General features: G+C 39.5%; 1 protein-coding gene across 2 annotated transcripts in view; it reads left to right on the top strand.

Moving 5' to 3' along the window:
- The window catches only part of CLMN (calmin), a 103,101-nt gene extending 80,608 nt beyond the window's left edge, over positions 1-22,493 (top strand). For both annotated transcript variants that reach the window (XM_037900900.2, XM_043549265.1), the window contains exons 6-13: positions 10-200; positions 2,367-2,560; positions 3,468-3,550; positions 5,050-6,417; positions 7,348-7,529; positions 8,423-8,483; positions 10,633-10,700; positions 15,735-22,493. In XM_037900900.2, the coding sequence (XP_037756828.1) occupies positions 10-200; positions 2,367-2,560; positions 3,468-3,550; positions 5,050-6,417; positions 7,348-7,529; positions 8,423-8,483; positions 10,633-10,700; positions 15,735-15,888 (2,301 nt within the window). In that variant the 3' untranslated portion in view covers positions 15,889-22,493. The remainder of the gene's footprint in view (positions 1-9; positions 201-2,366; positions 2,561-3,467; positions 3,551-5,049; positions 6,418-7,347; positions 7,530-8,422; positions 8,484-10,632; positions 10,701-15,734) is intronic.
- Positions 22,494-27,598: the final 5,105 nt, after the last annotated feature.

Here is a 27,598-nt window from a genome sequence, read left to right as displayed (position 1 = left end):
TCAATGCAGATTAAAGAACTGACAGGCAACCTCAATAGGAACTCCTCCTCGTCCAGCCTGTCATCTGGGCCCAGCGGGGCTGACTCAGACACATCTCACCCAAGCACTCCTAATATAGAGAGAAGCATGTCTGTTTCAGTGAAGGATCAGCGAAAAGCAATCAGAGCCCTTTTAACCTGGGTTCAAAGGAAAACCAGAAAGTAAGCCAACCTCCTTTTGGTAGCTTAGAAGAGTCTCCATTTTACCAGCTGCAAATGGGTTTGTTTTTGAGGTTGAAACTAATTTCTCTCTGTAGTCCATGGGAGGAATCTATGACCATAACACATGCTGTAGGATCTTCCTTGTTTTAGTGTGTTCAGGTTTAGAGTGAGCACTTTATATTTTGGGTGAGATCTTCAGTGGTTTAAATTGACTGACTGACTTAAACTGGCAGAATATCAGGCCCTGTATCTTCCTTATTTCATGCAGGGGCGGATTAGGATGTTATGGGGCCCTGAACCAGAGCAAGTGGGGGCCCCTCCCCACCCCTTCTACCTGCAGTCCCCCGCATCTCTCCCACCCTCCAGCCAGGAAGTGGGGTTGGGGTGCGGGGACTTGCCCCGCTCTGCCCGCCCAATGCTCCTGCCACTCCCTGGAGCGACTCTGTGTCCACTCCCTGCAAGCTTCTGCGTCCCGACCCTGCACTCCCTCTGGAGCACTGGGTGGGGGGATGGAGTGGGGCAGGCCCGTGTCCCAACCCTGCTCCCTGGCTGGAGCAGCAGGGAGGGGTAAAGTGGGGCAAGCCCCCAAGTCCTGTATCCGCTCCCCGGCTGGAGTGTTGGAGGGGGCAGAGCTCAGGGGCTCCCATTTTTCAGGGCCCCCCGAATTGGCCGGGGCCCCTGGGCATGTGCCCCATTGGCCCAGTAGCTAATCCACCACTGATTTCACGATATTGTGCATTATATGTTAACTGCAATCAGTATGCTTGGCAGTATGCAAGACACAGATGCAGACTCATTCCCTGTCCTGAGGTGCTTGCAATCTATTGAGTGTTTTGTGTAAATCAAAAGATTAGATATAAATGAAGGATTAAAAACTCCCTTGAACTTTGGTGACATTTGCATCTTAATCTGACCTTAGCATCTCAAGATACTCTGTAATAAAACTAGGTTATGATTTAAAATGACATTGTCCCTGTCAGTAATATTTCAAGTAGTTTAGGCCAAAAATATTAATTAGTGTAAAATTGTTATAGTGCAGAGGTCTCTTCTGGATTTTTCATATAGTCCCACTGAATCATAAAGAAATGGTAAAGAAAAAGCCAGAGTTTATATAAGGCAGATGGGTCAAAATTCACTTACATTAATTTGGGTATTAGGGATTGACATGTACAAATCTTTGCTGTACACAAGGGAACACTTGGGCCCACATTGCAAATGCAAAATTAAAAGGTCAGTTCTAAAAATCTTCTCCCTTGGACCACATCCATCCCTGATGAAACTCCAGTGAAGTCAGTGGAATTGAACCAGGGATGAATTTGGCCTGTTGTTTCGTGATCAGCTGCTGCCAATCCAGACAGCAGAGAAAGAACAAGTTAATGAATAAATCCTATTTCTAGAACTAAGACGCTGACCAATACCATTGATAACTGTGGAGTACCAATGAGGAAACGATAAACAAGGCAATCAAAAGGCTATTGTGTTTTCGGTGCCCCTCAGAAATACAGTTTGGAAAGAAATCAGTGGTTGGGAAATGAATAATTTATAGCTTCCATAGAAAGAAACAGCAAAGTACAATGATAGTGAAAACTTGGTTGTAGCATTTTAAACCGTGAATCTTTCAGAACTCTCTGTCTTTGTGGTATTTCATTTTTGTTCTAGTGAAAATGCAAAAGTTGTCAAATGTGGATTTTTTTTTTTTTAATCCTGCATGGCATAAATTTCTATACTTAAGGCCAAGTATACACAAAATGTGACTCATTTATGATAGGTTTTAACATGCTTATGTGTTGGCCCCTTTCCCATACTATGGCATTAAAACACTATCGCAAAGTAAAATCAGTAATTACTCAGACATTTGGTTTTGTAAATGTTAAATACGGTTGCTAAGTACTTGTGGGTTTTGTTTTTGTTAACTACTTCCTATAAGCAGGTTGATCTAAGTTGGTAGCCAAACTGTTGGCTCAACTTACAGTGAATCTTTATATTGTATGAAAGCGTTTCCTACTGTCCTAAAGCCAAGAAACTACAGCCAGACAACTTTACTTATAATTCAGGAGTTTTAGAAGGTGGCAGTGCTTTTGTTGTGGGGTGGTGGTGGTGGCGGCGGTTGTTGTTTTTAATATATATTTCTACAATATATATTTGTTTTGTTTTTTTAAAATGTAGATATGGTGTTGCAGTTCAAGATTTTGCCAGCAGTTGGAGGAGTGGCCTTGCTTTCTTAGCTGTAATAAAAGCAATCAATTCCAACTTGGTAGACATGAAGCAAGCTTTGGAGAAATCAGCCCGGGAAAACTTAGAGGATGCTTTCAGCATAGCACAAGATAAACTTGGTGTTCCTAGACTTCTGGAGCCAGAAGGTAACACATTCACAGCAGCCTTCCTTGGTGCATCTGTCAAATAATTAAAAACTTATGACTCTTTATTTTTATTGCAATAGTTCCCATTAGCTTTACTCAGTATTGGGTCCCCATTTTGCTGGGTACTGTACAAAAGCAGTCCTTGTCCCAAAGTACTTACAATCTAAAAAGACAAAATGAGCAAAGGGCGGGATAAAGGGATCCAGTACATGAGCAAAATGATCAGGAGGATGGTAGGCATACGTCTTGCTAGCTCCAGTTATTTTCTCTCTGTTCCTTTTTTTAAATTGTCCTTGCTTATTCTAAAATTCCCTTTTTTCCTTTTTGCCTATTTTGAATTGTCTTAAATTTAGTTTTAAATTTTCCTTGCCTCTTCCATTTTTTTTCTACTTGAGTAAATGAAACTTCTACTGTAATACCTGTCCCTATTCTGTCTGATTCAAGGCTAAATTGAAGTTGGGCCTCGATCCTGCAATTGATGGCAAGTGGGCAGATGCCTGCGTGCAAGTGGTACCCATTTAGAGGAATAGAATATCCCTGGCTTTCTCACTGGAAACAAATCACTGTCTGTCACTCAACAAAACCACTTGCTGGTGAAAGAGTAGCACTGTCAGGCTGCGATGGGAATATCCTAAGAAGGGTGACCCTGACCTAGGACTTATTTGAGTTTGGGGAGCAGGGGAAGGGTATTAAAGTGGAGGAGACTGAGGCATCCTCTGGGTTCCATCAACAATTAAGAGGATTCTGCCTTCTCTCCTCAAAAATAAAATAAAATAATAAGTCTGGGTTTTCATAAGAATGTTTCTACCGTGAATCCTAAAAGTAGGATATGCCTCTGAAGGCCCATTTCTATGCAAGTCCTCTTTCAGTATTTAAGAGTCCAGTGCTTTGTGTTTTTTCTCCACAGATATAATGGTTGAGTCACCTGATGAACAATCGATTATGACGTATGTGGCACAATTTCTGGAGCATTTCCAAGAGATAGAAGGGGTACGCTTTTCTTTCATAAAGTAGCATTTTCATAATTTGTCATGGCATCCTTGAGGAAGTCAGATATGTGTTCTCATTTTTACCTTCAGAACTATTACAAACAATTTATTTCAAGTGGTTTAAAAGCCATATCAGATTTTAGTGATTCCTGTTCTGTTTGTCTGATCCGATACCTTAGGTTTTAAGTTGGGGCCATTAAACTGCTTTGGAGAAAATAAGACTCAATCCAAACATTAAACCCAAAGCTGTTTTACAAAAGTTAGGATCAATTCAAATAAGTACTACCCCACTTCTCTCTCATCCCTGAACCTTAATAGGATTTATCCTTGTGCTAAAATCTACCCCCGGATTTTAGACAATTTGGCAGACTTTGTTGGACTGGTTTCTGTCTTCAAATCTCATGAGATCTGAGCTCAGATTGGTGATGTTGCTCAAAAGACATAGTACCAGATTCAAGACCGCAGAGGTGAAATAATGGTCCCACTGAAGTCAGTGGAAAAAACTTCAATTGACTTCAGTGGGACCATGATTTCACTACAGACCTTACCTTTGATAAGGGGCCAGTTTGGAATTTATGGGACAGAGCTGGTAGATAAGCACACTTCATGTGTGGGATGGAGAGGGCCTTCTGGGGCTCTGGTAGAGGAGTTTGTAGTGGAACAGAGGACAGGAAATTAAAGGATGGGAGTCATTCAAAGAGCTGAAAAGAATGAGAGCGAAGTAGGAACTGGGGAGATCACATTTAGATCTGTATAAGCAGCCAGACATTTCAGGGCTTATCTGAACCTCAGACCTCTTGAGGTTGGTCATCACTAATTTAAATTACACCTTTTTGGTATGAAAAGGAGATTCCAAGGATGTTTGTTCCCGACGAGAAGCAGGATGATAGTTTTCTTATTTTTCCTCAAGTAGCATACAGATAAAAATGCAGCTCTTACACATTCAAGTTACTTTGCTACTAGTTTTCTTCAGATTTATGTTTAATAAGTCTCCAGTTGCATTATTCATGCTACTTATGTTTTACACCATCAATTTTTAAGGTTCGTTAATTGTATTTTATGAGTGAGAAAAAAACCTCAAATTTCTTCCTACTTTTCAGATAAACTGCCCAGCTCAGATTGTAAATAAAAAAATCAGACTAGCAGATCAATATGATCTACAATAGATTTAGTGGACTCTTGGGTTTATTTTACTCCAGTTTCTGTATTTAATATATATTTAAAGCAGCTATCCCCATAGAGGCCGCATGGAGAGGTGAATTGAATTAATGATTGAGAACTGGGATCTCCGAATTCTAATCTGGCTGTGCCAGGGACTTGCTCTGTGGCCTTGTACACTTTAACTTCGTTAATTCAGTTTCCTGACTTACAAAATGGGACATTCATTACTTGACTAGTTCAAAGGATGATGTAAGGGTTGATTAATGACTCTTTCTATAGCAATTTGAAAATGTAAAGTGATATGTAAATTACTGTTTAATGCTATATCATCCTTTACAGGAAGATTTTTCGGATCCTGATAAGAAAATCCCAGTTGAAGCCACATATGTCCATATCAAAGACACACCTTCAGAACAAGAGGGCAAGATCTTGATATTGAATGAAAATGGAGAATGTACGTACACTGTTAACCATGAAAGGAGCCACTCTCCTCCTACAAAGGTTTGTGTCCACGATTTGTCCGAGGAACTCCAGTCAGAAATTGCACATGAAGAACTTAATGACAAATTGAATCAACCGTTACCAGATCATTCACAGGGAGTCTCAGAGGAGTCATTGGTTTTGTTGTCTGCAGAAGAACTTCAGAGGCCTACCTCTTTGCAGATTACAGGATCTATCAGTTTTGACTCCAGTTCCTCTTGGGAAGTTCTTAGTGATAAACTGATTCAGAATGAAGGGAGCATATCTGATGATCAACTGAAACAGAATGATGACCTTTCAGCAACTGTTTTGACTGATCAGAAAAATGCTGCTGACACAGTTGATTCAGAATCATTTTCTAAAAAAGAATTTACCATAAAGATGTCTCCTGAATGCAACAATGAAATTAAGGACTCACTAGTCAACGAAACATGGGATAGTTGTTCTTTGAGCCCATTATCTCAGACTTCAGATGCACATACAAATGAACCAACAAATCTAGTAGAAAACACTGAACCCATAACTTCAACTTTTCTACAGGAAAATGCTTCCAAAGAAGAGGATATACGTAAATATGTTTCGTGTCTACTAGATGAAGAAATATCTAAACTTCCAGATGGGTATGAACATCTAAAACAATCACCTGTTTTTCAGACAGTACAAGATACCAGTTGTTTACCCAAGGATTCTGATCTCAAAGGTCAAATGGAAATATCTTTGCCCTGCAAATCTGAAAATTCAACCCCACCAGTTACAAAAATTCCTGAGAATCTTGATATTCATAGTGAAGGTGGATCTTCAGCTAAAATGTCACCAAATTCTTTAAAAGTTTCTGTAATTCCACACGATCTTTTCTACTATCCACATTACAATGTTCCCATATCAGCAGTTTTGGAAGCTTTTGCTAAGCCTAGTCCTGCCTCTTATGTTTCTGAAAACAGCAAAATCTGTGGTGAGCTATCAATGAATTATTTGCATGAAGGGGAGCCATTGGTACTAAACAATGAAGGAGGCATTCTGGAGCCATGTCTGCAAACCAACCTGAGTGTCTCTCCAGCAGAAATGGATGTTGAGGACACGGAAGAGGAGAAAGTGGATCCTGACAGTCCCACTAAGTCCTTCTCTGAAAAAGTACAGGCTGCCCTAACAGGAACGAATGTAGAACTCAAGGAAGACACCAGCATATCCACAAACTCTCAAGATTCTACAAATCCAGAAAATCCTGAGGTACTCATCTTGATTTTTAAATTTCAGCCATCTACTTGCTTGTATAAGTTGGCCCCAACACCTTAATTTTACTACAAGACTTTTGAATAATTGTAGTAAATATGCTATGTCTGTTCTCCCAAAACATTGTTTACCACTGCCCTCTGCTGGATGGAATGTCAGATTGGCTCATGTGTGATGATGATCTCATAACAGCTGCAGGCAATATAATATGAGCCCTAATACTACTACCTAAATGAGAATTTTTCATGGGATACCACCAGCATTTAAAATAACTGTCTAATGTGTCTGTCTAGCTGACATTGTGATCATATTGGCTTATAAACCTTCTGTCATTGGGATGGCTCCTAGGTATTACAGCTGTTGCTGTTGAGGGCCAACGGCATGCTTGCTATACACAACATACAAGTGAAGACAATTCCTGCCCTAAAGCGCATAAATCTAAGGGCCTGCACCTGCAAACACTCACACACTTGAGTAACTTTACTCACACAAGTAGTCATATTAACTTGAGTGGGACTAATCACACGAGTAAAGTTAAGGCTATACTGTTATAATTACGCTGGTATAGTTAAAGTGATACACCAGTCTAATTCACTATGTGGACACACTTATTCTAAAGTGATCCTTTCCAGGGGCCATGTTGTGCCATGATTTCTTATACAAAATTCCACTTTGAAAGAAATGAGGAGTTTTATTTAAGAACTGGTAGCATGATGTAGCCCTATGTGCCCCATTCAACATTTAAGCAACAACTTGCTTACTAAGAAGCACTATTTTTTTTTATCCTGTTGAGTGAGATCTTTATGCATTAAATGCAATTCATTGCTATGGAGAGCAGACTAGACATTAGACATCTGAAAGCTGGGTCATGGCAGAGCTGTATTATTTTTGACATTGTCTAATGGAAAATCTCTCTCTTTAAAACAGGTCACGGTAGACCAGTTGGAGGATACATCGTCAGCAATGTTGAGATCAGAAATAAGCAGTAAAAGGAAGGAAAAAAAGAAAAATGTGATCCAAGCAGAAAATTTTCAGACTTTAGAAACGGGGACTTCACAGTTACCTGATAAACAAAAAGAAGAAATCACTGGTTATCAGGAGTTTTTCAGGTAACTAATTAACTTTTATAGAGTCTTCAATATGCCTTGATGTGAAATTGTTTTTCAGTAGTATGTTTCTGAACAAATCTCATTTAGCTAGTACATGTTATCCCCACTGGGCTTGTCTATGTTACACTCACAAACATGTTGGGGGAACCAGTAACAATGTGACATTGTCATTACACAACTGGATTTGTCTACACATGCAAAGCCAAACAGATTCCTAAACATGTTTAACACACAACTGTGCTGTACTTATAGTGGAGTGAAAACCACTGACACTGTGTCCACTGTACTACTTTAATGGTTGATGTCCCAAATTATATCTATACATATATGATTGAAACATTCAGCTAACTCTCACTCCTGTTTCTTTTGAATATTAGTTTAGGTGCAAGGGAATATATCTGAACAAAAATGGATTTGTGCTCATTTTGGTGAAGAGTTTAATCAGAGCTGCAACAAACTCAATAGAAATCCACTTCCAGAATCCCATTAACTCAGTTTCTCCAAGCTTTTTAACCACCATTCTAATACCTTTCATGATAAAATAAGTTCAAAAAAGAAAACAGAGCACAAATGGTAACAGTTTGGGGATATAGTCTCACTTCAAGCTAATGGGGTTTGTGCACCTTCAACACCTATCAAGATATTGCTTTTCAGAAATAATTCAAAGTGGGAATGTCGCTAGTTTTTCATACCATGGCCAGATTTTCCAAAGCAGCCTCTGAAATTGCACCTGAACATTTTGTGTGCATAAAAACATGGATTTGAATGTGTATTTGAGGTTTTGCATATCCTGAAGATGATGTACATAAAATTGCAGGGGCATTTGTTGAGGTCAAAGCCCCTGTGAAAATTTGGCTCTGTGAAATTAAAGTTTATTTTTATTTACTTTGCAGGGTTAGCTACAGCGACTCCAGTGTTTACCTCCGAAAAAGGATTCCTAATCCCACTGAAAAGGTTAGTATGAGGAAAAATGTAGTGTCTCCCATTCACTACTTCTAATTATCTCCTAAAATCACAGGCCTCGTAAATGGTAGACTGCTAATTATAAAAAGTAATTATATGTGATTGCTCAAACACAACCAAATATAAACCTGTTGATTAAATGAAAGTCATAGAATTTCTGGTTTAAGCACTAAGACATTAGGAATAAATAAAAGCTTTAAAGGAAAACACAAACAATTTTTAATCAAACCTTTCAGAGTGGTAGCCGTGTTAGTCTGTATCAGCAAAAACAACTAGGAGTACTTTGTGGCACCTTAGAGACTAACAAATGTATTTGGGCATAAGCTTTCATGGGCTAAAACCCACTTCATCAGATGCATGGAGTGGAAAATACAGTAGGCAGGTATATATACACAGTACATGAAAAGATGGGAGTTGCCTTACCAAGTGGGGGTTCAGTGCTAATGAGACAATTCAATTAAAGTGGAAGTGGGCTATTCTCAACAGTAGAATACCAAGGGAGGAAAAATCACTTTTGTAGTGGTAATGAGGGCAATGTAATCAGGGTGGCCTGTTTCAAACAGTTGACAAGAAGGTGTGAGTAACAGTAGGGGGAAATTAGTAGGGGGAAATTATTTTTTGTAGTGACTCATCTACTCCCAGTCTTTATTCAGGCCTAATTTGATGGTGTCCAGTTTGCAAATTAATTCCAGTTCTGCAGTTTCTCGTTGGAGTCTGTCTTTGAAGTCTAGAGAGATTGAAGTGTTCTCCAACTGGTTTTTGAATGTTATAATTCGTGACATCTGATTTGTGTCCATTTATTCTTTTGCATAGAGACTGTCCAGTTTGGCCAATGTACATGGCAGAGGGGCATTGCTGGCACATGATGGCATATATCACATTGGTAGATGTGCAGGTGAACGAGCCCCTGATGGTGTGGCTGATGTGGTTAGGTCCTATGATGGTGTCCCTTGAATAGTATTTGGACAGAGTTGGCAACCGGGTTTGTTGCAGGGGTTTGTTACCAGCAACTACACACCACACAACAAAAACACTACCCAGGAACCTATCCCATCTTTTTATGTACTGTGTATATATACCTGCCTACTGTATTTTCCACTCCATGCATCTGATGAAGTGGGTTTTAGCCCACAAAAGCTTATGCCCAAATAAATTTAAGTCTCTAAGGTGCCACAAGTACTCCTCGTTGTTTTTAATCAAACCTTGTGTCGTTAGGAATATCCACAAAGGAATGTCTAATCATGCAATTATACAAATTATAATTTGGGGACTACATTGTAATTTCAATATTTCTGAAGCAGTCAGTGACTCGACACTTCACTGAGGCTGCAATTCTTTGCATAGTGAGTTTTCTTTAATTCTGCAGCGACACTTTCTGCTTTCAGTAAATAGCAAGGAACATGATGTATGCTCTGTATCTTATGTGCAGTAGCCTCCCAATACCTCATTTATGACCCGTCCTGCAAATTGCTGAGCATTTCATAAGTACCTCACAGGATTGGGTTTATTGGTTCAAACCTGCACTGCTTGTTGCATCGTGCCACTTGACTGATGGCTCAGTCCTACGCCACTGAAATTAATAGCACAATAGAACACAGTGGTAGACATGGTTTGTCTTGTTCTCTCAAGAGATGTTCATTACCTCACTGGGCCCTAGATTGATGTATGTGGCACAGAGAGGCAATAGGTGATGTTGTAGCTGCATTTCACCTTTTTGGGCTGGGACTGTGGCTCTCCCAAACACAAGGTGAAATCCAGACCTTCCTGAAGTCAATAGGAATTTTGCCATTGATTTCAGTGGAGCCAGGATTTAATGCACACACTTCATCCATAAAGCTCAGTGACTCAAAGTGTGTGCAAGCAAAGAGGATTTCACCCACTGTGAATACAAAATATTGGAAACAGCAATGTCTGTGACTGTTTGTGTTTCACTATTGTTGATATCACAGGCATTATTGCTTTCAATATTTTGCAACGGGAATGTATTAGAAGCCAAATCTCATTTTGTTGGAGTAAAATTTAGAAAGATTTTTGTACATAACTTAAAATCAGCTGTTGTCTTTGTCACTGTCTTTGATGTTTGTTTAAGAGCCATTTGACTTTTTTCATTGTATTTTTGTTTATAAATATGTAATTTTAGGAATACATTAGTGAAAACAAACAGAAGAACACAGATGTGAATGAAAGCACAAATCTGTTAATTATCAGGTGGGTAATGTCTTTTTTCATGGCATCCAAGACTTCTAGAATCTTGTACATGCGTTCTAAAGTGAGATTCAGAACTATTCTGCAGTGGTTGAGACTGATGTACACTTTAGAAAATTATAGGCACTGGCAGGGAATAGGATTCAACACAACTCCTCACAGGTCTGAAGTACAAACTTTGGTCAGTATAGATATATAGTAGCAGATTGTCAGCCTTGGCTAGATCTTTACACATAGCAAGGGAGACTTAGAGCTGTGTTAATTGGGCAGCTGAGGATTCCCCCATGAGCCAACAGAATACCACATTTGGTGGGGGGACATTCCAGGGCAAGGAAAGAATGGGAGAGGGTAGAATTAAAATGTGATGTGCTCCAATGATCCTGGGCCAGTGGTCCCTAGGAGACTGTTACAGCCAGTGCATGGCCTTGTCTGTCCTGGGACGACTTTGCAGGAGTGCAGCTACAGTGTAGATAAGGCCTCTACTTGAGGCCAAAGGGGGTTTTGCATTGACTTGAGTGGAGCCAGAATTTGGCTCATAATTAGTGGTTACAGGAGTTAATTACGGAAAACATGCAAAAATGCTATTGGAAACAGGAGTGTCCAGTTCTCACTTACATGATTGATAGCACCAGACCTTCTGAAAATGGTGTAAACAACACACCACATTATGACTGTTTGCAAAACTAGCATGAAACTCACTGCCTTTGATATCCAGTCAGATTTTCAGTAAGAAGAATGAAAGCAAATCTGCAGAATTACTTCAAAAACAAAAGAGAACATAGGGATATATTTCATTGAAAAACTGGCAAATTTATTCAAAGTTAAAATTTAAAAAGAACCACACTGAAGAAGATGCTGTGTTCACATTAATAAAATGTGGATGGTTTGCTGTCTCTGCTGATTTAATTATGGCACTTTGAAGATGGAAAGCTCCATCTAAGTTGCAAGTGGTGGTGGTGTTTTGAATTACAGGACCCAGTGAAATCTCCCAGTTTGCAAATCATAGACTTTAAGGTCAGAAGGGACCATTATGATCGCAGGCCACAGAATCTCACCCACCCACTCCTGTAACAAACCCCTAATCTATGTCTGAGCTATTGAAGTCCTCAAATCGTGGTTTAAAGCCTTCAAGGTGCAGAGAATCCTCAAGCAAGTGACCCGAGTCCCATGCTGCAGAGGAAGTTACCCGGATTACTTTTTTTCCCTTTCTTAAAAATAGGAACTATGTTAGCAATTCTCCAGTCATACGGTACAACCCCTGAGTTTACAGATTCATTAAAAATTCTTGCTAATGGGCTTGCAATTTCATGTGCCAGTTTCTTTAATATTCTTGGATGAAGATTATCTGGGCCCCCCGATTTAGTCCCATTAAGCTATTTGAGTTTGGCTTCTACCTCGGATGTGGTAATATCTACCTCCATATCCTCATTCCCATTTGTCATCCTACCATTATCCCTAAGCTCCTCATTAGCCTCATTAAAGACTGAGGCAAAGTATTTGTTTAGATATTGGGCCATGCCTAGATTATCCTTAACCTCAACTCCATCCTCAGTGTTTAGCGGTCCCACTTCTTCTTTCTTTGTTTTCTTCTTATTTATATGGCTATAGAACCTTTTACTATTGGTTTTAATTCCCTTTGCAAGGTCCAATTCTACATGGCTTTTGACCTTTCTCACTTTATCCCTACATATTCTGACCTCAATAAGGTAGCTTTCCTTGCTGATCCCTCCCATCTTCCACTCCTTGTAGGCTTTCTGCTTTTTCTTAATCACCTCTCTGAGATGCCTGCTCATCCAGGTTGGTCTACAACTCCTGCCTATGAATTTTTCCCCCTTTCTTGGGATGCAGGCTTCTGATAGTTTCTGCAACTTTGACTTGAGGTAATTCCAGGCCTCCTCCTGCCTTTAGATCCACAAGTTCTTTAGTCCAATCCACTTCCCCAACTAATTTCCTTAATTTTTTAAAGTTAGCCCTTTTGAAATCAAAAACCCTAATCAAAGATCTCTTTTTGTTTATCCTTCCATTTAGTTTGAACTGAATTAGCTCAGGATCGCTTGAACCAAGGTTGTCCCCTACAACCATTTCTTCTATGAGGTCCTCACTACTCAACAAAACCAAATCTAAAATTGCATCCCCTCTCATTGGTTCAACAACTACTGGACGAAGGAATCCATCAGCTATCGCATCTAGGAAAATCTGAGCCCTATTATTATTATTAGCACTTGTCCTCCAGTCTATATCTGGGAAGTTAAGGTCTCCCATGATCACACAATTCCCATTAGTATTTACTTCATTACAAACATTAAAGAGGTCTCTATCAATATCCAAATCAGATCCCAGTGGTCTATAGCACACCCCAAGCACTATCCCAGGGGAGGCTCTAGTAGCTTTCTTCTCCAATGTGATTTTTGCCCAGACAGACGCTGTCTTATCCATTTCATGACTTCTTATTTCTTTACAGTCTACCTCATCATTGATATACTATGCTACTCTACCACCTTTGCCTTTATTTCTGTCTTTCCTAAACAGCACATACCCCTCAATACCTGTACTCCAGTCATGACTACTATTCCACCATGTTTCTGTTTTCCCTATAATATCTGGTTTCACTTCCTGCACCAGTAGCTCTAGTTCCTCCATTATGTTACTTAGGCTCCTCGCATTAGTGTACAAACATCTTAATTTTTGCTGTTTGGCTTCACTCACATTCTTTACCCAATTAGGCCCAGACATTCTACTGCCAGTATCACCTATTAGACTGGTAACTACACTACACTACCCTTCCTCCTTATGTCCATTCTCCTACCCATGGCTGTATCCTTTCTTTCTTCATTTTCTTCCCTCTCAATGTTAAAATCCGGCATGGAGATTACCTGGACATCTCCCAACCATTTCCCCCAAATTCCTAGTTTAAAGCTCTCTTAATCAGTTGCGCCAGTCTCCATCCTAGAAGTCTATTTCCCTCCCTATTCAGGTGAAGTCCATCCGGAGAGAACAGTCCTCTGTCCATGAATGCCTCCCAGTGGCCATACATCCCAAAGCCCTTCTTATAGCACCACTGCCTGAGCCATCTGTTGATCATCATAATCTTGTCACACCTTTGTTGCCCTTCTCTAGAAACAGGCAGAATCCCACTGAAGATCACTTGAGCCTCCATTTCCTTAAGAGTCTTCCCCAGCCTGGCATAGTCTCCCTTGATACGTTCCAGCGAGAATCTACCCATATCATTTGTTCCCACATGAAGGACAATCAGTGGATTCTTTCCCACTCCCATTAGAATCCTCTTCAGCCTCAGGTCCACATCCTGTATCTTAGCACCCGGCAGACAGCACACCCTTCTGTTCTCTGGATCAGCTCTGGTTATAGGCCTGTCCTTCTCAGTAAGGAGTCCCCAATCATGTAGATCTGCCTTTTCCTGGTGATGGTGCAATTCTCCGGTCTATCCCCTGTTCTCTCTGGCTGCAAGTCCTCTCGATTTCTATTCTCCCTTGCAATCCTCTGCAACCCATCCCATATCCTCCTCGGGCTCATATTTGGTGGTGGTTTCTCCATTGACTCTTCCCCTCTTCCTGTAGGACTATCTGCTCTTCTCTTCTTCCTTGCCCTCTCACCTTCAGTGAGCACCTGTTGTGCCCCTTATTCATTTTCCAACTCCGCAAACCTGTTCCTGAGCTTTATTTCTCCTTCACTAGCCCATCTTTTCGTCTGCCTGCTTCTCTTAGTCACACGCTTCCACTGTCCACTTTCCTCACCCAGCAGTCTCCCGTCAGAGTTCTTTGGTCCTGCTTCCATCTGCAAGTCTGAAGATTTGATTTGAACGTTTCCCTTCAGCCTCCTCATGTCTTTGCTCCAATATCTGTTCGAACCTCCTTCTAAACTCAACCAGTTTCCACCTGCATCTCCAATCCTCAGATCTTTTCCTCCATCAGCTCTACCAGGCAGCACTTCATGCAGATGAAACTCTTTTCAGGTACCCCCTCCAGGATCATGTATATGCCGCAGCTTCTACATCCAGTCATCTTCATTGTGTCTTCCACTGCTTGGGTCACTACCACTGCTGCCTCTGTATCTGTCATAGCCTTCCCATCTAAGTCCTGTTAGTCCAAGGAACACAGACCAAACCAAACCACCACCACCCAGAGCAAAAACAAACCCCCAACCAGTGCCAGAACACCACACACCCTTCAGTAGCCTGTCTGTTCCTCTGTCTGCCTCTCTTACTCTTCCTTGCAAACTCCCACTCAAACTCCCCTGTTTACAGCTCTGTTTGCTGGCTCCTGTGTTGGAGTTTCTCTTGTTAGTCCTTAAATTTCATTTCAGACTTTTGAGAACTTTGACCAAATAGCATCAGAGAATCCACCCGCCCTCAAGAAAAGATTTCCAATGTATGTTATCAATGTATAATTAAATTGTTCAAAACCCATGTGGGCAAGAACTTTCAAAATAAATGGCTTCATTACTCAAGTGTTTGAGACCCTTTTCAGAGGGCATTTTCAGAAGTGACTAGTGATTTGTGAGTGCCCTTCTTCAGAAACTGGAATGGGATCTGATTTTCAAAATCAGTTGTGGTTCCACCCTGTGAAAATGAAGTCCCTTTAAGATGTCTCAAGTTGGACACCCAATGTCATTCACAATTTCTGAAAATCTTAGCTTTGTTTCAATTAAAAATCCGTATTTGAACATTGCCCAGTATTCATAGGTGTTTACGATTAGGGGTGGAACCTCAACTGACATAAATTGGCATAACTCCAGTGACTTCAGTGGGAGTTGCACTGATTGACGCTACCTGAGAATCAGCCCGAAGTTGTCAGAGGCTTAAAACAGTAGCGTGCATTGGCTCCTAAGAAGTGATACTGCACAACCCCCTTGTGTGCCTCACAGTTCTGACTCACTCTCTAGCTGGCTGGACTGTAAGATTAATTGAACTACTGCCTTATAGTTCTGCCCATCTTTCCATCAACAACTTCAATCAATCCACTGCACATTTACAGTTGTTTTCCTCCCCCAACCCAACCTCTCTCTCATCCATTTTTGTAGGAAGAAAAAAGACTTAGAGGCTCCAGAGAATGCTATTCCACCTTCTGAACCTCCATGTGTAGAGCAACCCGAGTTATTTTACTTCATTGTTTTCCTCTGGGTGCTGGTCTACTGCCTGTTGCTCCTTCCGCATCTTGTTAGCAACAAACTTTGATCTCTGTGAGTGTGGGAATAATAAAAGACAGTGGCTTGATTTTTTCATGTGTATGCATATAAATCGGTTCCTTCAGGTGAAGCACAGACAAATATAGGGCCTGATTTTAAAGCTGATACAAAGATTAGTCTTAACTTACTATTGTGCTATTTATAATGTTGTAGCACATTTTATATTGTGACATTGTGTAGATATATATATAGATATAGATATATATGAAAATGGGATGATTTAATATACAATTTTTGTACATTTGTGCCTTGCTTTATAAAATGCTAAATAAAATGGATAATTATTAGTAGAGACACAGATGATTTAGAGCTCCACTCTTCAAAAATGGTTCTTCAAAAATTGTTCCTCTGGCTACACTTATTTACCTAGGGCCATGTAGCTGTGAAAAAGGGTAATGTGTGACTTCGTGTCAAAGCTTGGTCATCCACATGGGCAGGGCTTGAAATAAGATCTTCTCTGTATTTCCAGTGGAAATACTTTGGTAGAAGAAGCTTAACCTTCCTCCATCAATTATTCTTCCATCGTGTGTTTTGTTTTCAATTGAAAGGACTTTTCAAACACATGGGAGCAGATGCTGATCTCAGTTGCACCTATAACTTCATTGACTTCAGTGAAATTGCATCAGAATTACACCAGCGTAACTGAGATCAGAATTTGGCCCATATTGTTACTGTGTCTGGGCAGAGGAATTGCAAATATAAATCTTGCTACATTTATTAAAAACCTAAAATGCTACCAAAACAAGATACTCTGTTGCACACACTTCTCCTGGGAATAATATGAGAGAACAAACAGTACATGACAGATGTATAGTCATGCATTACTGGAAGGCACTCAGAATCTGTGGTGATGAGCAAGGAATAAGAATCTATATACAACAGAAAAACTTGCCCCAAGTCTGGAATGAAGGTGAAGGAGAGCTAATACATTTCCATTAACGAAGTACAAGGAAACATTATTCTGAGCCTTGGTACAGGTGAAGTGATGATTATGAAGTTTGTCTTTTCTGCAAGTTTTCCTTTGAATTCAGATTTATTGCTGTCTTCTCATCTTTTGATATTGTACCCTCTATATTAGCAAATTGGCTGTGAAAAAAGAATGATCAAGGTAGCTGCTTACCAGAAGAGATGTAAAGGGAGGAAAGGAGAGCCTGGTATAGAGACTTTGATAGAGGATATTGATAGAGGATATTTGATTATTGACATTTCTTCTTTTTATACACTACTGACAAAGAGGCCACACTCTAAAATATCTTTCAAGGATCATCTCTCTAAAATAAATGATTAATCATTCACTCCAAAGCAGAAGGAAAACATCAGTTTGGATCTCTTGCCTCTTCTACTGATTTATCTACTTCCTTGTCCTTTACCATTCAGCCTCTGGATCAGCTGCATCAATGAATTTCACTTATCAGATCATATAAAGACCCTGCCTTTGAAGACACCAAAAATAATAAAAAAAAACCCAGCTTGTCACCTTCTGAGGTGAAAGTGCAACTCAAGAGGATTACAAGCACTGAGATCAATGGGGGAAGAAATGACTACTGGAGAAATAGATCCAGAAAAATGTCGGCAGTCTATATTTCTTCTCTCTGAAAATCTCGAGTACATATGAAGGGACTCCTATCGCCAGACAAACAACAAAAATCCTGGCTTGCATTTGGTCTTATTCTTTTGATCAAAACCAGCATAGAAATGGGACAGTAAACGTGTGAAGACATCAGTGATTCCTTTATAGCTTATACTGAGCTTTTTAGCCAGAATGGGGATCAGGTATAAGCTTGTGGTCGCCTACTTGGCAGTAGCAATAACTTCTACCCATGGTATTTCTGGTGTAGTCATCTGCCACCACAGGCACTTTTGACTTCACGATGCCCTGATGAGGACATGTAATGCTGCTGGTTCAGTTTGAACATCCATACATCAGACCACAGAGTGCCTCATAAAAAAAAAAAGAGGTGTTTCATGGGCTTGCCGTCAACTTTGTTAGAATAAAAGGTATTTATAATAAGAGGCTGTATGTTTAAGATTCCCTTTCAGTATGCTATTTTTAGTGCTCATCTTAAATAAAAGCTCTTTGGGGACAGGACATATATATGTACTTGAATGTTAAGCACTTCATTTGCATATGCTTTGAAGTTGTTAAAGGCTTGCTGCCTGCTGAGTATTTCCTTAGTTGTACATTGCACTAAACTATTGTATAGGTTCTTGATATTAGCTTGTTGTTACCTCTTTCAGTAACACCTCATCTTGGAGGTGCAATTAGGATTAGAGAATAATGCTGCATAGGATGATAGTTTAAACACTTGGGGTGAAATCCTGGCCCATTTAAGTCAATAAGAATATTGCCACTGATATCACTGAAGCCAGCATTTCACCCTTGGGCTCTTTCCGTCTGTCCATTATAAGGATCTTCTAGTCCTTTGCCAACATCAGACAAGAGTAGAGATGGGTCCAAGCCATAAATTTGAGAAGCAGATTCAGATCTGGACTTCACCCAAAGTTTGAGGGGAAGTAGGTCCAAAGTTTTTGGTTCAGGCCTATTTCTAGAAGAGAGATGACAGAATTGAGAAAAGTCCCCGCATAACTGGCACTTCTCTGGAGGAACTCTGGGGATCATGGATAAAGTCTCACTGCCTTTGTTAAAAAGAAAAAAAAAAAAGTACCACAAACCAGACAATGAGCTGAGTACGCTTTTTGTTGATTGAACAATTGGACAATAACTGATTTTTGTATTGTGACATTTACTTCATGCAGCTATCCCTGAGGTCTGATGGGTTATTTAATAACTGGTGGCCAAAAGCCTGTGCTGTTGCACGGGTATGGCAGCTGGGCCAAGTAATCCGTCATCTGTGCAGTCTCCCTATACAACCAATCAAATTGTTGGATGCAAGTTAGCTGTAGTGTAAGGGCAGTGATTGGTTGAGTCACCTCTGATATCACAATGGACTAGGACTCTGGGCATGGCATAGATACATGCCTTACTATAGCTGTATGCTGAACGGATGTAATTTGTGAAGTCAAAATGGCTGAATACTTAAAAAATAGACAGTAAGAGGCCACGAATTCCAGTGATGGTTGAAGCTGGTGATAGTCTGAACAAGAAAAACTCATAGCCATGCTTGCATATGTTTCCATCACTTCGCACTGACTCAAAGATTTTAGGTTTCAGTGACCCACACAATTACAATTCTGGAATCTTCATATTTAGATAAATATCTTGTGTTGAACTAGTACCTTTTCTCCCAGAGGATCCCTTTGCACAATGAGAATCACTGCACCCACTTCTGAAGTGCAGCCAACTCTGAGGTAGAGTATAGCAGCTGTTTAACACACACAGTAACACTATACAGTAATTTAGGGCAAAAGACTTCACTTCTCTGTAACATTTGGTTAATGCTACAGGGAGACTCCTTCTCTTCATGACAAATTCTTGAATAGGTTATTTTATCTTCCAAGACTCTTGAGCGTCAAGAGAAATCGCTTGGAACTTGGATATAATCTCCTGTTTCCCAAATATTCAGAAAGCTGGCATTGTTATAACAAAGAAACCAAACATCCCTCCCCAAAAACCTGATCTTACCTAGAGGAGCTCATTGGATGTCTCAAGGAAATAAACAATGTCATCCATAAAGATCATTATGATAACTCAGAAACTATATAACACAGCTTAATGCCAGTAGTGTCTGTTTTCATAGTGGTAGCCGTGTTAGTCTGTATAAGCAAAAACAACAAGGAGTTCTTGTGGCACCTTAGAGACTAACATATTTATTTGGGCATAAGCTTTCATCCTTGCCAGGAAATACATGGCCACAAGGACAGCTATATTATTTTCCATTCCATCCTACTGATTGATATCTACTCAAGCAACAGATCATGCAGATTAAACCTCATATAGTCTGCAGCTCTTGTCTTAAACATCATACAGTTAATAACAGATCATTCAGATTAAACAATGCTATCAAAGCTATCCCATGAACAGAGGTGGGGCTTGGGTTTTGTCCCTTTGTGTTAATAGGATGTGTACAGTTCTAGATGGACCCAGGATTTATTGAGCTGTTTTCACTGCTACAAAATTATTCAGCGGTTAAATAAGGGGACCGAGGGTAAAGAACAAAAGGTGATTCTTACTGGTGTGATTAACCTCTGATGAACTCCTTAAGGAACTCCTTATCTGACCGATCAGTCCTCATCCTCAAAGGAACTCTGCACAACACTTTTGAAAGATGAGCCTGGGAGCTTAAGTTCATAACTTTGCTAGACACTAAAAATCATGGTCTTAATAGGGACACTGGATTTATGGCTTATTATATAGAACAATCTGTAACCCACTAACCCCCCTTTTTGTCCTAAAACTACAGGGGTGTTAACAGGACAATTCAGCTTGAAGGGCCTCCTATGTGCTAACTACTTATGCTAAACCATCTGTTCAATCTTGTATTTAGCTGTGACACTGTTAGTACCTTTCCCCAACCTGAAGAAGAGCTGTGTGTAGCTTGAAAGCTTGTCTCTCTCACCAACAGAAGTTGGTCCAATAAAAGATATGACCTCACCCACCTTAAGGAACACTCAGTCTATTGGAATATTCAGCACTGGACACAAATACACCCATTTAAGCACTCAAGCCCTTCATTCCACATGCAGCATACTTAAAATATACCAAGGCATTTTACCTGTAATTAGATGTTGTGTACTCTATTGGTATGTTGCAAACTGGGAGCCTGATCTTGAAGTCTTTACTTTGGAAAAACTCCCATTTAAGTTCATGAGAGTTTTGCCTGAAGAATGCAGGACTAGCCAGGGGTATCTGATGTTTTAATACCTGGTGGGCAATGTCAGCAGCAGTAAGAATGTAGCTTGGCAGAAATGAGGAGAGATTAAAAGTGGGTGATTAAAGCAGAGGACTAGGATTCTTCAATTCTGTTCCTAGCTGTGTAACATGGATCTAGTCACTGACGCCAAAGTTGTCAATCTGAGTGTCTAAAGTTAGACACACAAATCCATATTTAGGCACTTAACTAAGCCCTGATTCAGGGAACCATTTAAGCATACGCTTAAACCTAGGCATGTACTTACTTAAGTGCCCTTCCTGAACAGGGATGTGTTCCTGAACTGGGGCCTCAGATTTTGACTCATGGATGCCTAAATCATTTTTGAAAATGACATGTAGGCTCTAAATCAATTAGGCATTGTGACGCTGAGTGCAGCAATGCCTAATTACCTTTAATAATCTGGGCCTATATAAAAAAGGTTTTGATATTTAAGGAGGAAATTTCATACAAATTATCTGGCAGATTCTTACTCCATTTTCAGCTGCAAAATTAGGCATACACATTATCAAACTGAAAATTAATTCACCCCTTACCAAATAGATAATAATGGGTCAGCACCATGGGTGTGACGCATACAAGTTTCATTTGTGTAGCCTTAAAAAATACAGTCCCATTTTAAATACCATCAATATTTTTGATGGATTGAGCTCTAAAACTTGTTTTTAGTGGAATTTCTACAGTGTAATTGAAGTGTCTACAGAATCTTATTGAAAGCTTAAAAATTCAGCTAAGAAAAACTGTTTTAAAGATGAAATATTATTTTGTATCACAGTGATTTATTTTATCTATATTTGAAAGCTGTAAAAACATTTTAAGAGTATCTGTATAATTGTATGAATGTTATACTTATTAATAATTGTAAATCATGAGAAAATTAATATTAAAAAAGTAATGCAATTTCATGCATAATTTACAGACATGACAAAATAACTGCAAATATGAGTCAGGTGAGTCAATGAATAGTAGTCTTGAAAAATATGGTGAATGAGCATATAAAACTGTATACAATACAATCTTTAAAACAGATGCTTTACAGTTTTTGTTTTGTGGTAAAACTTGTTGTTAAGGTTGCAAAATAGGCTAAGTGATGACCCACTTTTCTTCACTGCATCCTTAGCTTTTTAAAATAATCATTTTGGGGGCTGAAATTTTCCATGCATTGCTCAAAACACTGCTCTCCTCTAAAGAAATGTAAATCCGGAATAACTCTATTGATGTCAATGAATTTATTCTGATTTTATACAGATGTACAGTGCCCCATTGATTTCAGTGGGACTTCACGTAGGTGCAGGAGTTCACCTGCACTGATCCAATTGCAGGACGAGGACCTTAAAGAAATGGGGGTCTTTTATAAGTGAGCACTTAGCAATGTAATCTAATAGTCGATTAATCTGTGACAGCTTTAAGGATTTAGGGCTAAATCCTGCCAAGGCATTGAATGTGTCCTATGAGATCTTCCATTGAAGTCAATAGGACATGTTGGCACTCAGCAGCTTGCAAGATCAGAACTTTATGGTGGCTTTAAATCAATTTTAAGTACATATACCATAATGCAGAGTAAGAGCACCTGCCACTTTAAGAGCCAGCTCACTTAGGTCCTTATTCACTTAATAGTCTCATTCAGTTCAGTGAGTCTCCCGGTGTGAACAAGATGATTTATTTGCATGAATAAGCGTTGCAGGATCAGAACCTTAGTCTTTCAAGCAAGTTAATGAAGACTTTTTACCTCTTCTCTCCCCCCCGCCCCCCAACCACAAGAGAAGAAAAACAGGGAAATTAAATGCAAAAATGTGCAAATGCAATATTAAGATTGCACAGTTAATGTGGGTATCTAAAAGCCCACAAAATGCAGGAGTGAAGGTGGGACAGGTAAGCATTGCTGTAGGAACCTTACATTTTCTATTTCCTAATGTCCTTATTTATTTACTTTGCCATCTTAACACTGCAGTAAAAAAGACTTTTTTTCAAGAAGCAATACTGTGTGTCAGTGATAATGCTACTTCGATGACATCTAATTTTTAATTGTTATAATCCTCTCTTCAATAAGAATACGAGTTGCACTTTTGTTTTCTTTTCTTTTCTTCTTCTTTTTTTTTTAACAGCGCAAAACTGCCAAAACTGTATAGTGAAGGGGTGGATCTTTAGGTATTGATTTAAAATATGTGGGAAAGTATCATCAGAATGCCTAATTCATTTATATCATTTATTTAAACAGAACCCAACAAGAAGGCATGGGAGGGAAATGGAATCATGCTTCTTATTTTTAGGAACCTTGGATGATCCCTTTACTATCAAGAGCTAAAGCCATGTTCATTTCTTGAGTGACCATCAAAGCATTGTTCTTTCACTCTGAACTCTTTGTCAGAAAAAGCATCGTCCTTCTTCCGTAGAATTTCTGCTGCCCCCTTTCCAGGCAATGATTATTGCTGGTAAAAGAAAATGAGAATTACACCTTATTTTCACACTCTGAAGGAAACATTAGGCTTACGTTAGCAATAGCTATCTCTGCTTAAGGGACATGAAATCACCCTTTAAGTGGTGGTTACTATATTTTTAACTTCTATATGAGAAGGAAATAAAATGGCACTAAGAGCCTGATTTGTGGTTTTACTGCCGGGGAATGGGAAACAATTTCACCTCACGAGAATACAAAAACATGCCCGTTGAACAAGGACCAGATTCTGATAACCTTGCTCATGTTCTGTGGTACCTTACTCCACAAGTAGCCTCATTAGTTTTAGTGGGACTTCTTGTAAATTCTTTGGGGAGGGGCCCAACTCATTGTTTTGTGTTTGTACAGGGCCTAGCCCAACGAGGTTCTAGTCCATGACTGGGACTCCTTGGTGCTACGGTAACAAATAAATAATAATAATGTCTGGTTAGGTGCCCTCAAAACGATGACGGGTGGAGAATCTCATCCCGATGACTAAATCCATCCTTAGAAATCAGTGATCCAGTCTCTTCACTTTTTTTTTTTTGGAACATGGAATAATGTATTTTTGTTTAGTCAAACCCTTCTGTTTTTAATTATAAGAATCAGATCATCTTCTTTCTTTTGTGATCTCATTATAATTGACTTAACGGGCCATAACTTAACTGGTGCTTCAGGTATGCCAACACTTTCAGCTATCTTACTCTTACCTGTAAAATGACGATGAACTTACTTAACTTACTTTTGTTACTGTTTTCCAGTTTAAATTTTAATATGTAAAGTGCTAGGTTGCTGAAGGAGTTAGAGGGACTTTTGTGCCAGGAGTAAACATGCATCAGCAAACTTAAATGAATGTACATTTATTTTTAATTAGCTCCCTTTCTTTGGCTAATTGTCAAGGATGCTGGTTATTTAAATGTGTTTGCTGCCTCACCATCAAACCAACTGTGCAAGTTGTTCAAATATATGGTCCTGATCCTACTTTGCTGGAGATTCTCATAAATAAATTATCCAGTCTGTATTTGTGGAGAAGTCTTAACTATATCCCCTAATAACAAAGCTTATGCAGCATCACTGTGTCAAATTCTTTAATTTGGTTACATTAATGCAACTCCACTGATCTGATTGCTAGACCCCCATTGACTTGTTCCAGGGAGATAATTGAGTGCACAACTTGGCCCTGTTTGTTTTATAGACACACATACACACTTGCATTTTATTGAATAGCGAGGAGAATTTGAAACTATAAATGGTATTAAAAAGGACGCATGTATTTAAAAGACAATGAAGTTTATATATAAATCCTTCTGAATATTTTCTTGCTCAGTGCTCCACCCTGAATGTTTGCAATTATCGTTCAAAGCTGATTTTTGTGAAGGAAAAATTAAGAGAAATTAAAATGTTTTGTGTATAGTTGCTACAAATAGCAAAAAGATTACTTTTGGAAACTTGCTCTGTAATCAGACTAGGATGCAAGAGTGAATAGTTTAAAATTTTATTTTATAAAACCTCCAATTTTGAAATAAACTGACAAAATTTCTGTACGTATCTGTTGTCTGCATATTTTCCCATGCTGAGAAATTTCTGTGCTACATTTACTTTTTCAGGAGAAACCATTCTGTTTCGAATAATGTTATTTTCATGCTAAGAGACACTATTTTCTTGTTATAAAGAAATCTTAAGAGACAGTTTGACAAACCAAAAACATACAGACAGTGATTGTTAGAAAACGGGAGCCTACTTTTCTCTCCCAGTCACTTTTAAAAAAGAGTAGATGTTGAGTTTAGGAAGGTGAAGGTTTACCAGCATGTAGAATCAGGTATATTGGGGCAACAAGCCTTATGTAAGCTTCCAGAAATAATTTTGCTGAATCATGCATTTGCAGAGGTGGATAAATGTCAGCTTTACAATAAGATTTATCGAGCTCCTTTTCACTTATGATTTTAAGCATTTGAACTGGTGGCTCAACAGGTGAATAGCTGATGCATGGATCCATTTTACAGTGTTCCCCAGTCACTTCTCTTGCAGAACATCAGTGATGGGGAAGTAGCAGAAGCACAATGAAATACAGAGAACCAGGGCCTGGATCTCTGTCCCCAGGAGTTTACAATCTAAAATGGACAAACTTAGACATGCACATAAACAAAGGAAGGTGATAGGGAAGAGAGAACTATGGGTTACCTTTCAATAAATGTGTGATAGATGGAATCAGAGCAGAAAGTTTAATGGGCTGTCTATCTTGGGTACTTTAAATGGCCCCCCTTACAGCAGAATCTGCACAACTCACACTCTTTACTGTAAAAAGAAAAGGAGTACTATAAATTGGTTAGTCTCTAAGGTGCCACAAGTACTCCTTTTCTTTTTGCGAATACAGACTAACACGGCTGCTACTCTGAAACCACTCTTTAATGTAGTTATCCTCCACAATACCCCGCTGAGGTAGGGAAGTACTTAACCATTGGATCATCCTTTTCCACCTAAATCCTGCAGGTAGTAAGTATCTCTAGGGATCTGTCACTAATACTGGCCCAATCCTGCTTCCAGTGGTGTAAATGCAAAACTTCCACTGACTTCAGCAGTGCAGGATCTGGTCCCTAGATATGATATAATGCTGGCAGCAATGGAACTCAGCCTGTGGTTTTTAATAGTACAGTAGATAAGGATAGAGTTAGGAACAAAAAAAAAAAATTGCAACATTTATTACAATATGTGGCCCTGATCCTGCATTTAGGACTGTTCAGGTGTAATGCCTGGTGGCCAAGGTGGACTAGGGTCAGTCCAAAGCACCAGTCAAATGTGTGGGGGTGGTCAGGTTGCCAGTAGGTCAATCGGTATCAGAGGCAGTCTGGGGCAATGGTTGGCATTCTCACAAGAGTCTGTACCCGGAAGATCCAATCCAAGGGGCTAGATCAGCTGGTTGGGGAGGTGAGGTTTGGCAAGGCAGGGTCAGGCAAGGCGATCTAGGCAGCAACCAGCAGGCAATGGTCTGTTGCTCAGATCGCTTCCATCCTCTTCCCGTTGGGGTCTTTAAATAGTCCCGGTACCTAATGAGCGTGCTGCCAGTCCATCCAATGAGGGACCTGCGGTATGGCTGCTGTGGGTCTGTAGGCCTTTAGCACTAAGGTTGAGGTAGCATTTCAGTACACTGTTGTGGTGCAGTGGATAAGGATACTGCCTAAGTACTTAGCAGGCTTGGCAGGGTCCTGACATCAGGTGAATATAACTGTGGAATTGAGGCCCAAACATGTAGGTCCAAAGTTCTACAGGCCTGAGGAGTCATGTGTGAGTATGAAGTGCAGGATTTGAGTGCTGTGAATGTACGAGTGGGTGGACTTGGACTACTAGGAACTGAAAGTAATGCCACATGTAATTGCTTGTACATTTGCAACAGTCTCAGACTTGACCAACGCCTCTGTCCTTAGATATTAATAACATGCATGTAGGTAATTTACAGATTATCAAACCTTTCTTCTTGTAGCATCGCTATGGGTATTAACTTGCAAAGATAATCTTCAAGAGAGCTTATTACAATCATTTCTAAAATGCCTTCCTAGTGATTTTATGCAGTCCGTGAGTGGGTAGTGCTGTTATCCACCGATTATTTTTCCCTGCCTCGAAATACATGCTACCTTTAAACGCAATGTGAGAGTTGATCAAAGTGAAATATATAGCTCCATCTGTTGTAAATCCTTTGAATTCAATATCTTTGCATTAATGTTTATGGCTGGTCTGTGCACTTGTGGAATTTACTTTGCCATGTGTACGTTTAATAAGAAAATGATAATCTAGCTACATTATTTGTCTGTCATCCATCGCTATATATTGCAGCTAAATCTTTCACTTTGCAGAATAATAATTCTTATATACCCCTCATGGTCTAAGAATCTTAAGTGTATTACAATTGCTAGTTAATAAAATTCCCCTAATACCTCCAGGACATATATATATTTTTATACTTGTGTTACAGATGGCTAAAATGAGGCAAGAGAGGTTAAATGACTTGCCCAAGGTTGTACCAAGAATCAGTGACAGAGCTGGAAGTAGAATCCCAGGGCCCAATCCTCAGATAGCATAAATACCAGACCTCCATTGACTGACAGTTTATATCAGTTGAGGATCTGGCCCCCAAAGTTCTGGCTACCAGTTTTCTGGTTTTAATCACTGGAGAATAAAACCTTTCCCTTATATACCATGTACAAAGTTAACTGCATTTCCCTTGAAACTGACATATTTTTGTAAGTGTTCCCATGTAAATCAGATCTCTTCGTTAATAAATGTTATAGACTTGGAAGGAGGGGAATGGGCATAGTGATGATTTGTATTGTTATTAGTTGTGATCCAAGTCACTTCCCAAAGCTGTCAGCATAAACATTTTTGCTCTAGTTTCTTTATCTCAAGAGATGTGTTTTCATTTCAGGTTAAAACCATTGCTCTGA

Source organism: Chelonia mydas, chromosome 6 (genome assembly GCF_015237465.2).
Source record: "Chelonia mydas isolate rCheMyd1 chromosome 6, rCheMyd1.pri.v2, whole genome shotgun sequence".
Lineage (NCBI taxonomy): Eukaryota > Metazoa > Chordata > Testudines > Cheloniidae > Chelonia > Chelonia mydas.
This window is presented reverse-complemented; position numbering and strand designations above follow the sequence as displayed.